The following is a 13,748-nucleotide window of genomic DNA, read 5'->3' on the forward strand; positions in this document are numbered from 1 at the left end:
TAAGTTGCAGATCGCGGGGGGTCCGACCGCTGGGGCCCCCTGCGATCTCTCTGTACGGAGCCCCTACAGCCCGTGGGAAGGGGGCGTGTCGACCTCCGCACGAAGCGGCGGCCGACACGCCCCCTCAATACAACTCTATGGCAGAGCCGAAGCGCTGCCTACTGCAATCTCCGGCTCTGCCATAGAGATGTATTGAGGGGGCGTGTCGGCCGCCGCTTCGTGCGGGGGTCGACACCCGCTATCTGGCCGGAGAGCCTGGCCCCCGTACAGAGAGATCGCAGGGGGCCCCAGCGGTCGGACCCCCCGTGATCTCAAACTTATCCCCTATCCTTAGGATAGGGGATAAGTTTTTCACCACTGGACTACCCCTTTAACTTTCTGGCACCAGTTGATTTAAAAAAAAAAAAAAAAAAAAAAAAACTAATTTCCACCGGAGTACCCCTTTAATATTTGCCAGTGTTTTCCAAAGAGTGTGTCTCCAGCTGTTGCAAAACTACAACTCCCAGCATGCCCGGACAGCCGTTGGCTGTCCGGGCATGCTGGGAGATGTAGTTTTGCAACAGCTGGAGACACAGTGGTGTATGGTTTGTATTGCTGCAAAATTTGTGCGTAGCCTGAAAGCATTTGTGACTTTTTAGCGCTGTTCGTGCTTCGGATTTCCATTCTCCACAGGTTCTGTATGTGCTGAATTTATTAAATGCAACTTTTCAAGTTTTACCACAAAGAAAACAATTCTAAGAAAGCTTTAGCAATGATAAATTCCACCAATACATTGCCTACTGGCGGAGGAGGGGTGGGGTGGGGGGTTGATTTTTTGCATTTCCATGCACAATCCACAGAAATAAGTAACTTGTAACTTACTCCTATGGAGGATATTTTTTTCCACAGTGGCGCCAAAACATTTTCAAGAATTTTTTTTGCTGTGTGTGAATGGGGTTGTGGAAACTCCGTGGATTGTGTGCGAATTTTAGCGTGGAATTCGTGTCCGATCAGACAAGTGTGAACTAGGGATGTCCCGATACCAATACCGGTATTGGGACCGATACTGGACATTTGCACCAGTACTTGTACTCAGGCAAATGTCCCCAATACCTAATCCGATACTCGCCCGCGACCCCACCGGCAGGTATCACGGAAGGGGTCGAACGATGCAGCGCGCCCAGCGGCTGAGCGCGCGTCATAGCCGGGACCTGTTGCTAATGCCGAACATCACCGATTGCGGTGATGTCCGGCATTAACCCTATAGACGCCGCGATCAACTAAAAGTGCTGAAGTTAAAGGGGTATTCCGGGAAAATTATATATCAACTGCTCGAGAAAGTTAAACAGATTTGCAAATGACTTCTATTAAAAAAAATCTTAATCCTTCCAGTAATTATCAGCTGCTGAAGTTGAGTTGTTCTTTCCTGTCTGGCAACAGTGCTCTCTGCTTCTACTCTGGACAGTTCCCGAGACAGGCGTCATCAGAGAGCACGTAGACAGAAAAGAACAACTCAACTTCAGCAGCTCATAAGTACTGAAAGGATTAAGATTTTTTTAATAGAAGTAATTTTCAAATTTGTTTAACTTTCTGGAGCCAGTTGAGATATATATATATATATATATATATATATATATATATATATATATATATATAAGTTTTTCCCTGGATAACCCCTTTAACTGCCGGTTAGCTCAGGGATGCTGATCGGCATCACAGCGGTGTAATCACGGTATGCCGATCAGCTGTGAGGATGGCCGGAGGTCCCTTACCATGCTCCATGCTGTGCAATCATCGATCCTTTACTGCAGCCATTCATGGCAGGCAGTAGTTAGGGAGCGCCAATAACACTGATCAATGCTATGCTATGATTAAGATTGCATCTAATAGTGCCCTATGGGGACTAAAAAAAAAAAAGAAAAAGAAATAAATTGAAAATAAATAAATAATAAATGTAAATTAACCCCTTCGCTAATAAAAGTTTGAATTCCCCACCCCTTTTTAAATAAAATCCTTTAAAAAAAAAAGTATAAAAAAGCCCTTGCTCTAATAAAAACTAAACCCCCCCCCCTTTTTCCCATAAAAAAAAACACCCTTGTCACATGACAGAAAAAATTAATTGGTATTGGCGAGTACTTAAAAAAAAGTATCGGTACTCGTACTCTGTCTTAAAGAAATGGTATCGGGACATTCCTAGTGTTAACTCTACGTGTACTCAGACATTATCACTGATTTCCCATTGGTTTCTTAATTTACTTGAAAAAGGGGCTCCATCTAGTGTCCAGAACTGTAATTGCAAGAAAAAAAAATTGCAAGTAAGTTGTAACACTTTCCAGTATACTTTCTGTATCAATTCCTCCTCTTCTGATTGCTGTCACTCACCTTTATAACTTTCTTATAAAGAGATATATAAAGAAACTGTCCTGGTCATGTGATGATCGAGCGCTCTGATACCTGTAGATGCGATGAGTATTGAAAACTGTGAGGAACTGACACAGACTATACAGGATAATTGTAACTGGTAGATGATCCGGGGGGGTCCGACCAGTGGGACCACCAAAAAGAAAGTTCCAGTGGCCACCGCTCAACTGTCTATGGCAGTGTTTCCCAACCAGGGCGCCTCCAGCTGTGGCAAAACTACAACACTCCGACTATCCGGCCATGCTGGGTGTTGTAGTTTTGGGAAGCACTGGCGCAGAGAGTGTTCCTTTAATGCTCTAAGGCCGGGTTCACACCACGTTTTTGCAATACAGTTCCCGTATACGTTTTCAATTTGAAAACCGTACAGAACCGTATTGAAAACTGTATACCAAACGATGCATCAGGTTGTGTCTGTTTTGCATCCTGTACGGTTTTGTCAGTTTTTTGCCTGTACCCAAAACCGTAGCCTACGGCTGGGTTCACATCACGTTTTCAGCCTATGGCTGCCGAATCCGGCTGGCGAGGGGAAAAGCGGGCGCTCCCGTACCCCAGATAGACCGGCGCTGAAATCCATTTACTTTAAAGGGGTACTCCGGTGGAAAACTTTTCTTTTTTATCCACTGGTGCCAGAAAGTTTAACAGATTTGCAAATTACTTCTATTAAAAAAAATCCTTCCAGTACGTATTAGCTGCTGAATACTACAGAGGAAATTCTTTTCTTTTTGGAACACAGGGCTCTCTGCTGACATTTCTGTCCATTTTAGGAACTGTCCAGAGTAGCAGAAAATCCGGTCGGCTCATTTTTGACCCGTATGCGGTTTCCTGACCGGACCTAAAACCGGTCACAAAACCGGAAAGGGGTAAAAAATGAGCCGACCGGAGTCACCGTTTGACTCCGGTCGGCTCATTAAAGTAAATGGATTTCCGCGCCGGTCCGGCTGGGTACGGGAGCGCCCGGTTTTCCCCTCCCCAGCCGGATCCGGCAACACATGACCAGCCCTCCCCCCCCACATGATATAGAGCGGCTCCAACCAGAGTGCCTCCAGCTGTTGCAAAACAGACACTATTAAAAAGTGGCAAAGCTTTTTGTTGGCTGTCCGGGCATGCTGGGAGTTGTAGTTCTGCAATAGCTAGAGGTCCACAGTCTAGGGACCACAGGGCTCTACATACCAGGGTGGCGGGTGTATACAAGCATCCCATTCTATGACACGACCCTTATTAATAACAGGACTGTAACAAATGTAACATTTAATACAAACGTCTTCATATAAAGTGTATAAAATAACACGATATATATACAAAAATATCTCCATAGTAACAATAAAACGACACAATACATCATGTACACGTAATAGAAACCAGTGCAAACGTATCAAACTGTAGGTATAGTAACCCGTAAAAGCTCATTTATGAACACCTCATCTCAGGATGCTGATATATATTTGGGGTTATTATAGAATACATTAGTGGTCTCCAAACTGCGGACCTCCAGATGCTGCAAAACTACAACTCCCAGCATGCCCGGACAGCCGTTGGCTGTCCGGGCATGCTGGGAGTTGTAGTTTTGCAACATCTGGAGGTCCACAGTGTGGAGACCACTGGAATACATACTAGGAATACATACTATTATCACCCGAATTATGGCCCCCAATAGAGTAGGCAGTGAAAGGGTTAAGTGCAGAGAGGACAGGGATCAGGATTGGGGGGTGGTGGGAGTCCCGGTGATGGGAGTGCGGGTGGTGGGAGTGCGGGTGGTGGGAGTGCGGGTGGTGGGAGTGCGGGTGGTGGGAGTGTGGGTGGTGGGAGTCCGGCAGGTGGGAGTGCGGGTGGTGGGAGTGCGGGTGGTGGGAGTGCGGGTGGTGGGAGTCCGGCAGGTGGGAGTGCGGGTGATGGGAGTGCGGGTGGTGGGAGTGCGGGTGGTGGGAGTGCGGGTGGTGGGAGTGCGGGTGGTGGGAGTGCGGGTGGTGGGAGTGCGGGTGGTGGGAGTCCGGCAGGTGGGAGTGCGGGTGGTGGGAGTGCGGGTGGTGGGAGTCCGGCAGGTGGGAGTGCGGGTGATGGGAGTGCGGGTGGTGGGAGTGCGGGTGGTGGGAGTGCGGGTGATGGGAGTCTGGGTGATGGGAGTGCGGGTGGTGGGAGTGCGGGTGGTGGGAGTCTGGGTGATGCAGATGGTAAAGCAGAATCTCCATGGTGGAAATGCCAGGCACAGGGATCAAACAAGGTTTGGGGTATTGAGGGTGGTATCTGTCATGTCAGCTGGCACAACTGGTACAGGACAGTAGAACAAAATCAGTAGTCTGAGGAGTCATTGCAGGTAGTCGGGGACTTGTCCGCGGTGTGAGATGCCAGGTGACTTGTCCCATTGGGTGGCACAGTAAATGGTGAAGGTATAATAGTCAGTGGTCACAGGTTAATGCCGGGTAGATGAAGAGAAGATGCCAGGAGGGGAAATACTGTAATGGAGTAGATATGGCAGCTGCCAGGCAGAGGTCCAAGGTAGATGCTGCTGCACAGGAGGTGAACGGCTGGAAATGCCAGGCACAGAAGATCAGATACCAGGAGATGCCAGGAACAGAAGATCAGATACCAGGAGATGCCAGGCACAGAAGATCAGATACCAGGAGATGCCAGGCACAGAAGATCAGATACCAGGAGATGCCAGGCACAGAAGATCAGATACCAGGAGATGCCAGGCACAGAAGATCAGATACCAGGAGATGCCAGGCACAGAAGATCAGATACCAGGAGATGCCAGGCACAGAAGATCAGATACCAGGAGATGCCAGGCACAGAAGATCAGATACCAGGAGATGCCAGGCACAGAAGATCAGATACCAGGAGATGCCAGGCACAGAAGATCAGATACCAGGAGATGCCAGGCACAGAAGATCAGATACCAGGAGATGCCAGGAACAGAAGATCAGATACCAGGAGATGCCAGGCACAGAAGATCAGATACCAGGAGATGCCAGGAACAGAAGATCAGATACCAGGAGATGCCAGGCACAGAAGATCAGATACCAGGAGATGCCAGGAACAGAAGATCAGATACCAGGAGATGCCAGGCACAGAAGATCAGATACCAGGAGATGCCAGGAACAGTAGATAGGAGGTAGTAGATCGGAGGTAGTAGATCCCAGGCACAGTAGATCGGAGGTAGTAGATCGGAGGTAGTAGATCCCAGGCACAGTAGATCGGAGGTAGTAGATCCCAGGCACAGTAGATCGGGGGTAGTAGATCCCAGGCACAGTAGATCGGAGGTAGTAGATCCCAGGCACAGTAGATCGGAGGTAGTAGATCGGAGGTAGTAGATCCCAGGCACAGTAGATCGGAGGTAGTAGATCCCAGGCACAGTAGATCGGGGGTAGGAGATGCCAGGCACAGGTGTCAGGCTGGAGGTAGTCGGCGGTAGTCGGGGTTTTAGTACAGTAGGTGCATTCAGTCGGTGAGGAGGGAGCGGAGATGGCACAGGGCCGGCGGGGGGCACATTTCCAGCCCCGGGGGTAGAATGGCTCCATAGTGCGCCTCCTGCTGCCAGTAGTGCGGAGCGGGCGGGTCGTTGTGGAAGCTCCCGGGCGGGGCGGCGGGATAGGCCGGGTCGGGGCTCTGAGAATACATCAGGGGGCCCCAGTGTCCGCTCAGCAGCTGGTAGTGCCCGGCCGGTAGGTGGTACCCGGCGGGATCCTGGTAGCGGAATGCGGGCGGGGGGAATCCGGTGTCCGGTAGCTGGGGGTTCTCCTCCCGCCGGTGCCGCCGCCTCCTCCTCCGGTAGTTTCCATCCTCAAACGTTTCGTGTACGGAGGGGTCCAGGAGCCACAGGCTGCCCTTGTGCCCAGGCTGGCGGGGCAGGCGGATGAAGCACGGGTTGAGGCTGAGGTTGTGGCGGACGCTGTTCTGCCATCCTTTACCGGGCAGCCGGGCATAATACGGGAAGCGGCGGGCTATGGCCTCGTATATACCGCTCAGGGGAAGCCGCCGGCCCGGGCTCTCCTCCAGGACCAGGGCGATCAGGGCCACGTACGAATACGGCGGCTTCTCCAGGTTCTCGTTCTCCTCCGCGGGCTCCATCATTACCGGGGATGATCGCTCCGGTACTACACGTGTATGACAGGACACGCCCACCGCCCAATGTATACGCCCACCACCATACAGCTCTAACGTCAACTTAAAAAAACACCCCGCCTACAGACATCTGACTCCACCTACAGACAGCTGACTCCGCCCAGCGCAAGGAACTTCTTTACAACATGAACCGCCCATCTCCTAAAACCACGCCCACAGAAGATCTTTAAACACGCCCACACATCGAGACAGTAACTGATAACCACACCCACAACTGTCAATTATTCTTGAACTGTAAACAAACCTCCGCATTAGCCCCGCCCATGTCACGCCCACAGTGTCAGCTAGAGGTCGCTGCATCCCGTCCATGACCCTGTGAGCAGTAACATTGTATCAATGGCTGCCCCAGAGTTAACCCTGCGAGTGCCGGGGCAATGTCCTCTCCATTACTGGGGAGGGCTGAGGATTGTTCACCCCACATAAAGGAGGATGGAGGTTGTAGTCCACAGGCTCCAGCTATAGACTTTTCTATTTGTTCCCATATTGGGCTGCAACTACTAGAGTGAGGGAATGCTGGTACTTGTAGTCTCTCTAAAGCCAGAGAATACAGCTCATCGTCGTCATCATCATCATCATCATCATGTATTATCCCCCGTGGCTCACAATGGTCGGGGTCAGTGCTGTCCAGCTGTAACAGAACTACAACTCCCAGCTTCCTCTGACAGCTGAAGGACAGGCTGGAAGTTATACATTTGCAGTGGCTGGAGAATCTGTTGTAGTCATGACAGGCTGGGAGTTATAGTTTTGCAGCAGTTGGAGAATCTGTTGTAGTCAGCACATGCTGGGAGTTATAGTTTTGCAGCAGTTGGAGAATCTGTTGTAGTCAGCACATGCTGGGAGTTATAGTTTTGCAGCAGTTGGAGAATCTGTTGTAGTCAGCACATGCTGGGAGTTATAGTTTTGCAGTGGCTGGAGAATCTGTTGTAGTCATGACATGCTGGGGGTTGTAGTTTTGTAGCAGTTGGAGAATCTGTTGTAGTCATGACATGCTGGGAGTTGTAGTTTTGCAGTGGCTGGAGAATCTGTTGTAGTCATGACATGCTGGGAGTTATAGTTTTGCAGTGGCTGGAGAATCTGTTGTAGTCATGACATGCTGGGAGTTGTAGTTTTGCAGCAGTTGGAGAATCTGCTGCAGTCAGCACATGCTGGGAGTTGTAGTTTTGCAGCAGTTGGAGAATCTGTTGTAGTCAGCACATGCTGGGAGTTGTAGTTTTGCAGCAGTTGGAGAATCTGTTGTAGTCAGCACATGCTGGGGGTTGTAGTGTTGCAGCAATTGGAGAATCTGTTGCAATCAGCACATGCTGGGGGTTGTAGTTTTGCAGCAGTTGGAGAATCTGTTGTAGTCATGACATGCTGGGGGTTGTAGTTTTGCAGTGGCTGGAGAATCTGTTGTAGTCATGACATGCTGGGAGTTGTAGTTTTGCAGCAGTTGGAGAATCTGTTGTAGTCATGACATGCTGGGGGTTGTAGTTTTGCAGTGGCTGGAGAATCTGTTGTAGTCATGACATGCTGGGGGTTGTAGTTTTGCAGTGGCTGGAGAATCTGTTGTAGTCATGACATGCTGGGAGTTGTAGTTTTGCAGCAGTTGGAGAATCTGTTGTAGTCATGACATGCTGGGGGTTGTAGTTTTGCAGTGGCTGGAGAATCTGTTGTAGTCATGACATGCTGGGAGTTGTAGTTTTGCAGCAGTTGGAGAATCTGTTGTAGTCATGACATGCTGGGGGTTGTAGTTTTGCAGTGGCTGGAGAATCTGTTGTAGTCATGACATGCTGGGAGTTGTAGTTTTGCAGCAGTTGGAGAATCTGTTGTAGTCATGACATGCTGGGAGTTGTAGTTTTGCAGCAGTTGGAGAATCTGTTGTAGTCATGACATGCTGGGGGTTGTAGTTCTGTACTATCCTGCTAGTACAGGGTGTTTTCTTGAGAGGCATCAGTAAGGTTCCCATAGGATTTCTGTGCCCCCCCCCCCTCCCCCCTCCCCCCACTGCACAGCTGAGGAGAGAGAAGCTACAGGGAGGAAGGAGGTGAGGAGAGGAGAGGAAAAGGGGGTCCAGTGCATATACCTGTGCCCAATGTGTGTGTCTGTATATACAGTGTGTGCTTATACTATGTGTCTGTATATACAGTGTGTGCTTATACTATGTGTCTGTATATACAGTGTGTGCTTATACTGTGTGTCTGTATATACAGTGTGCGCTTATACTATGTGTGTATATACAGTGTGCGATTATACTGTGTGTCTGTATATACAGTGTGCGCTTATACTGTGTGTCTGTATATACAGTGTGCGCTTATACTATGTGTCTGTATAAACAGTGTGTGCTTATACTGTGTGTCTGTATATACAGTGTGCGCTTATACTGTGTGTCTGTATATACAGTGTGCGCTTATACTGTGTGTCTGTATATACAGTGTGCGCTTATACTATGTGTCTGTATATACAGTGTGCGCTTATACTATGTGTCTGTATGTACAGTGTGCGCGTATACTATGTGTCTGTATATACAGTGTGCGCTTATACTATGTGTCCGTATATACAGTGTGCGCTTATACTATGTGTCTGTATATACAGTGTGCGCTTATACTGTGTGTCTGTATATACAGTGTGCGCTTATACTATGTGTCTGTATATACAGTGTGCGCTTATACTATGTGTCTGTATATACAGTGTGCGCTTATACTATGTGTCTGTATATACAGTGTGCGCTTATACTATGTGTCTGTATATACAGTGTGCGCTTATACTGTGTGTCTGTATATACAGTGTGCGCTTATACTATGTGTCTGTATATACAGTGTGCGCTTATACTATGTGTCTGTATATACAGTGTGCGCTTATACTGTGTGTCTGTATATACAGTGTGCGCTTATACTGTGTGTCTGTATATACAGTGTGCGCTTATACTGTGTGTCTGTATATACAGTGTGCGCTTATACTATGTGTCTGTATATACAGTGTGTGCTTATACTGTGTGTCTGTATATACAGTGTGCGCTTATACTGTGTGTCTGTATATACAGTGTGTGATTATACTATGTGTCTGTATATACAGTGTGCGCTTATACTATGTGTCTGTATATACAGTGTGCGCTTATACTGTGTGTCTGTATATACAGTGTGCGCTTATACTATGTGTCTGTATATACAGTGTGCGCTTATACTATGTGTCTGTATATACAGTGTGCGCTTATACTATGTGTCTGTATATACAGTGTGCGCTTATACTATGTGTCTGTATATACAGTGTGCGCTTATACTATGTGTCTGTATATACAGTGTGCGCTTATACTATGTGTCTGTATATACAGTGTGTGCTTATACTATGTGTCTGTATATACAGTGTGCGCTTATACTGTGTGTCTGTATATACAGTGTGCGCTTATACTATGTGTCTGTATAAACAGTGTGTGCTTATACTGTGTGTCTGTATATACAGTGTGCGCTTATACTGTGTGTCTGTATATACAGTGTGCGCTTATACTGTGTGTCTGTATATACAGTGTGCGCTTATACTATGTGTCTGTATATACAGTGTGCGCTTATACTATGTGTCTGTATGTACAGTGTGCGCGTATACTATGTGTCTGTATATACAGTGTGCGCTTATACTATGTGTCCGTATATACAGTGTGCGCTTATACTGTGTGTCTGTATATACAGTGTGCGCTTATACTGTGTGTCTGTATATACAGTGTGCGCTTATACTATGTGTCTGTATATACAGTGTGCGCTTATACTATGTGTCTGTATATACAGTGTGCGCTTATACTATGTGTCTGTATATACAGTGTGCGCTTATACTATGTGTCTGTATATACAGTGTGCGCTTATACTGTGTGTCTGTATATACAGTGTGCGCTTATACTATGTGTCTGTATATACAGTGTGCGCTTATACTATGTGTCTGTATATACAGTGTGCGCTTATACTGTGTGTCTGTATATACAGTGTGCGCTTATACTGTGTGTCTGTATATACAGTGTGCGCTTATACTGTGTGTCTGTATATACAGTGTGCGCTTATACTATGTGTCTGTATATACAGTGTGTGCTTATACTGTGTGTCTGTATATACAGTGTGCGCTTATACTGTGTGTCTGTATATACAGTGTGTGATTATACTATGTGTCTGTATATACAGTGTGCGCTTATACTGTGTGTCTGTATATACAGTGTGCGATTATACTGTGTGTCTGTATATACAGTGTGCGCTTATACTGTGTGTCTGTATATACAGTGTGCGCTTATACTGTGTGTCTGTATATACAGTGTGCGCTTATACTATGTGTCTGTATATACAGTGTGCGCTTATACTATGTGTCTGTATATACAGTGTGCGCTTATACTGTGTGTCTGTATATACAGTGTGGGCTTATACTATGTGTCTGTATATACAGTGTGGGCTTATACTATGTGTCTGTATATACAGTGTGCGCTTATACTGTGTGTCTGTATATACAGTGTGAGTTATACTATGTGTCTGTATATACAGTGTGTGATTATACTATGTGTCTGTATATACAGTGTGTGCTTATACTATGTGTCTGTATATACAGTGTGCGCTTATACTATGTGTCTGTATATACAGTGTGCGCTTATACTATGTGTCTGTATATACAGTGTGCGCTTATACTATGTGTCTGTATATACAGTGTGTGATTATACTATGTGTCTGTATATACAGTGTGTGCTTATACTATGTGTCTGTATATACAGTGTGCGCTTATACTATGTGTCTGTATATACAGTGTGCGCTTATACTATGTGTCTGTATATACAGTGTGTGCTTATACTATGTGTCTGTATATACAGTGTGTGCTTATACTATGTGTCTGTATATACAGTGTGCGCTTATACTATGTGTCTGTATATACAGTGTGTGATTATACTATGTGTCTGTATATACAGTGTGTGCTTATACTATGTGTCTGTATATACAGTGTGCGCTTATACTATGTGTCTGTATATACAGTGTGCGCTTATACTATGTGTCTGTATATACAGTGTGTGCTTATACTATGTGTCTGTATATACAGTGTGTGATTATACTATGTGTCTGTATATACAGTGTGCGCTTATACTATGTGTCTGTATATACAGTGTGCGCTTATACTATGTGTCTGTATATACAGTGTGCGCTTATACTATGTGTCTGTATATACAGTGTGCGCTTATACTATGTGCCTGTATATACAGTGTGCTTATACTATGTGTCTGTATATACAGTGTGCGCTTATACTATGTGTCTGTATATACAGTGTGCGCTTATACTATGTGCCTGTATATACAGTGTGCGCTTATACTATGTGTCTGTATATACAGTGTGTGCGTATACTATGTGTCTGTATATACAGTGTGCGCTTATACTATGTGTCTGTATATACAGTGTGCGCTTATACTATGTGTCTGTATATACAGTGTGCGCTTATACTATGTGTCTGTATATACAGTGTGCGCTTATACTATGTGTCTGTATATACAGTGTGCGCTTATACTGTGTGTCTGTATATACAGTGTGCGCTTATACTGTGTGTCTGTATATACAGTGTGCGTATACTATGTGTCTGTATATACAGTGTGTGATTATACTATGTGTCTGTATATACAGTGTGCGCTTATACTATGTGTCTGTATATACAGTGTGCGCTTATACTATGTGTCTGTATATACAGTGTGTGCTTATACTATGTGTCTGTATATACAGTGTGTGCTTATACTATGTGTCTGTATATACAGTGTGTGCTTATACTATGTGTCTGTATATACAGTGTGCTTATACTGTGTGTCTGTATATACAGTGTGCGCTTATACTGTGTGTCTGTATATACAGTGTGCGCTTATACTGTGTGTCTGTATATACAGTGTGCGCTTATACTATGTGTCTGTATATACAGTGTGCGATTATACTGTGTGTCTGTATATACAGTGTGCGCTTATACTGTGTGTCTGTATATACAGTGTGTGATTATACTATGTGTCTGTATATACAGTGTGCGCTTATACTGTGTGTCTGTATATACAGTGTGCGATTATACTGTGTGTCTGTATATACAGTGTGCGCTTATACTGTGTGTCTGTATATACAGTGTGCGCTTATACTGTGTGTCTGTATATACAGTGTGCGCTTATACTATGTGTCTGTATATACAGTGTGCGCTTATACTATGTGTCTGTATATACAGTGTGCGCTTATACTATGTGTCTGTATATACAGTGTGCGCTTATACTATGTGTCTGTATATACAGTGTGCGCTTATACTGTGTCTGTATATACAGTGTGCGCTTATACTATGTGTCTGTATATACAGTGTGTGATTATACTATGTGTCTGTATATACAGTGTGTGCTTATACTATGTGTCTGTATATACAGTGTGCGCTTATACTATGTGTCTGTATATACAGTGTGCGCTTATACTATGTGTCTGTATATACAGTGTGTGCGTATACTATGTGTCTGTATATACAGTGTGTGCTTATACTATGTGTCTGTATATACAGTGTGTGATTATACTATGTGTCTGTATATACAGTGTGCGCTTATACTATGTGTCTGTATATACAGTGTGCGCTTATACTATGTGTCTGTATATACAGTGTGCGCTTATACTATGTGTCTGTATATACAGTGTGCGCTTATACTATGTGCCTGTATATACAGTGTGCTTATACTATGTGTCTGTATATACAGTGTGCGCTTATACTATGTGCCTGTATATACAGTGTGCGCTTATACTATGTGTCTGTATATACAGTGTGTGCGTATACTATGTGTCTGTATATACAGTGTGTGCTTATACTATGTGTCTGTATATACAGTGTGCGCTTATACTATGTGTCTGTATATACAGTGTGCGCTTATACTATGTGTCTGTATATACAGTGTGCGCTTATACTATGTGTCTGTATATACAGTGTGCGCTTATACTATGTGTCTGTATATACAGTGTGCGCTTATACTGTGTGTCTGTATATACAGTGTGCGTATACTATGTGTCTGTATATACAGTGTGTGATTATACTATGTGTCTGTATATACAGTGTGTGCTTATACTATGTGTCTGTATATACAGTGTGCGCTTATACTATGTGTCTGTATATACAGTGTGTGCTTATACTATGTGTCTGTATATACAGTGTGCGCTTATACTATGTGTCTGTATATACAGTGTGTGCTTATACTATGTGTCTGTATATACAGTGTGCGCTTATACTATGTGTCTGTATATACA

General features: G+C 45.3%; 1 protein-coding gene across 1 annotated transcript; it reads left to right on the forward strand.

Moving 5' to 3' along the window:
- The first annotated feature begins 4,045 nt into the window (after positions 1-4,045).
- On the forward strand, positions 4,046-5,502 carry LOC130293250 (uncharacterized). The gene is made up of 2 exons (XM_056541752.1): positions 4,046-4,139; positions 4,275-5,502. Exon 2 carries the CDS (start codon positions 4,822-4,824, stop codon positions 5,500-5,502), a length of 681 nt encoding a protein of 226 aa, XP_056397727.1. The 5' UTR covers positions 4,046-4,139; positions 4,275-4,821.
- Positions 5,503-13,748: the final 8,246 nt, after the last annotated feature.

The sequence above is a fragment of the Hyla sarda genome, chromosome 10 (genome assembly GCF_029499605.1).
Source record: "Hyla sarda isolate aHylSar1 chromosome 10, aHylSar1.hap1, whole genome shotgun sequence".
Taxonomy (NCBI): Eukaryota; Metazoa; Chordata; class Amphibia; order Anura; family Hylidae; genus Hyla; species Hyla sarda.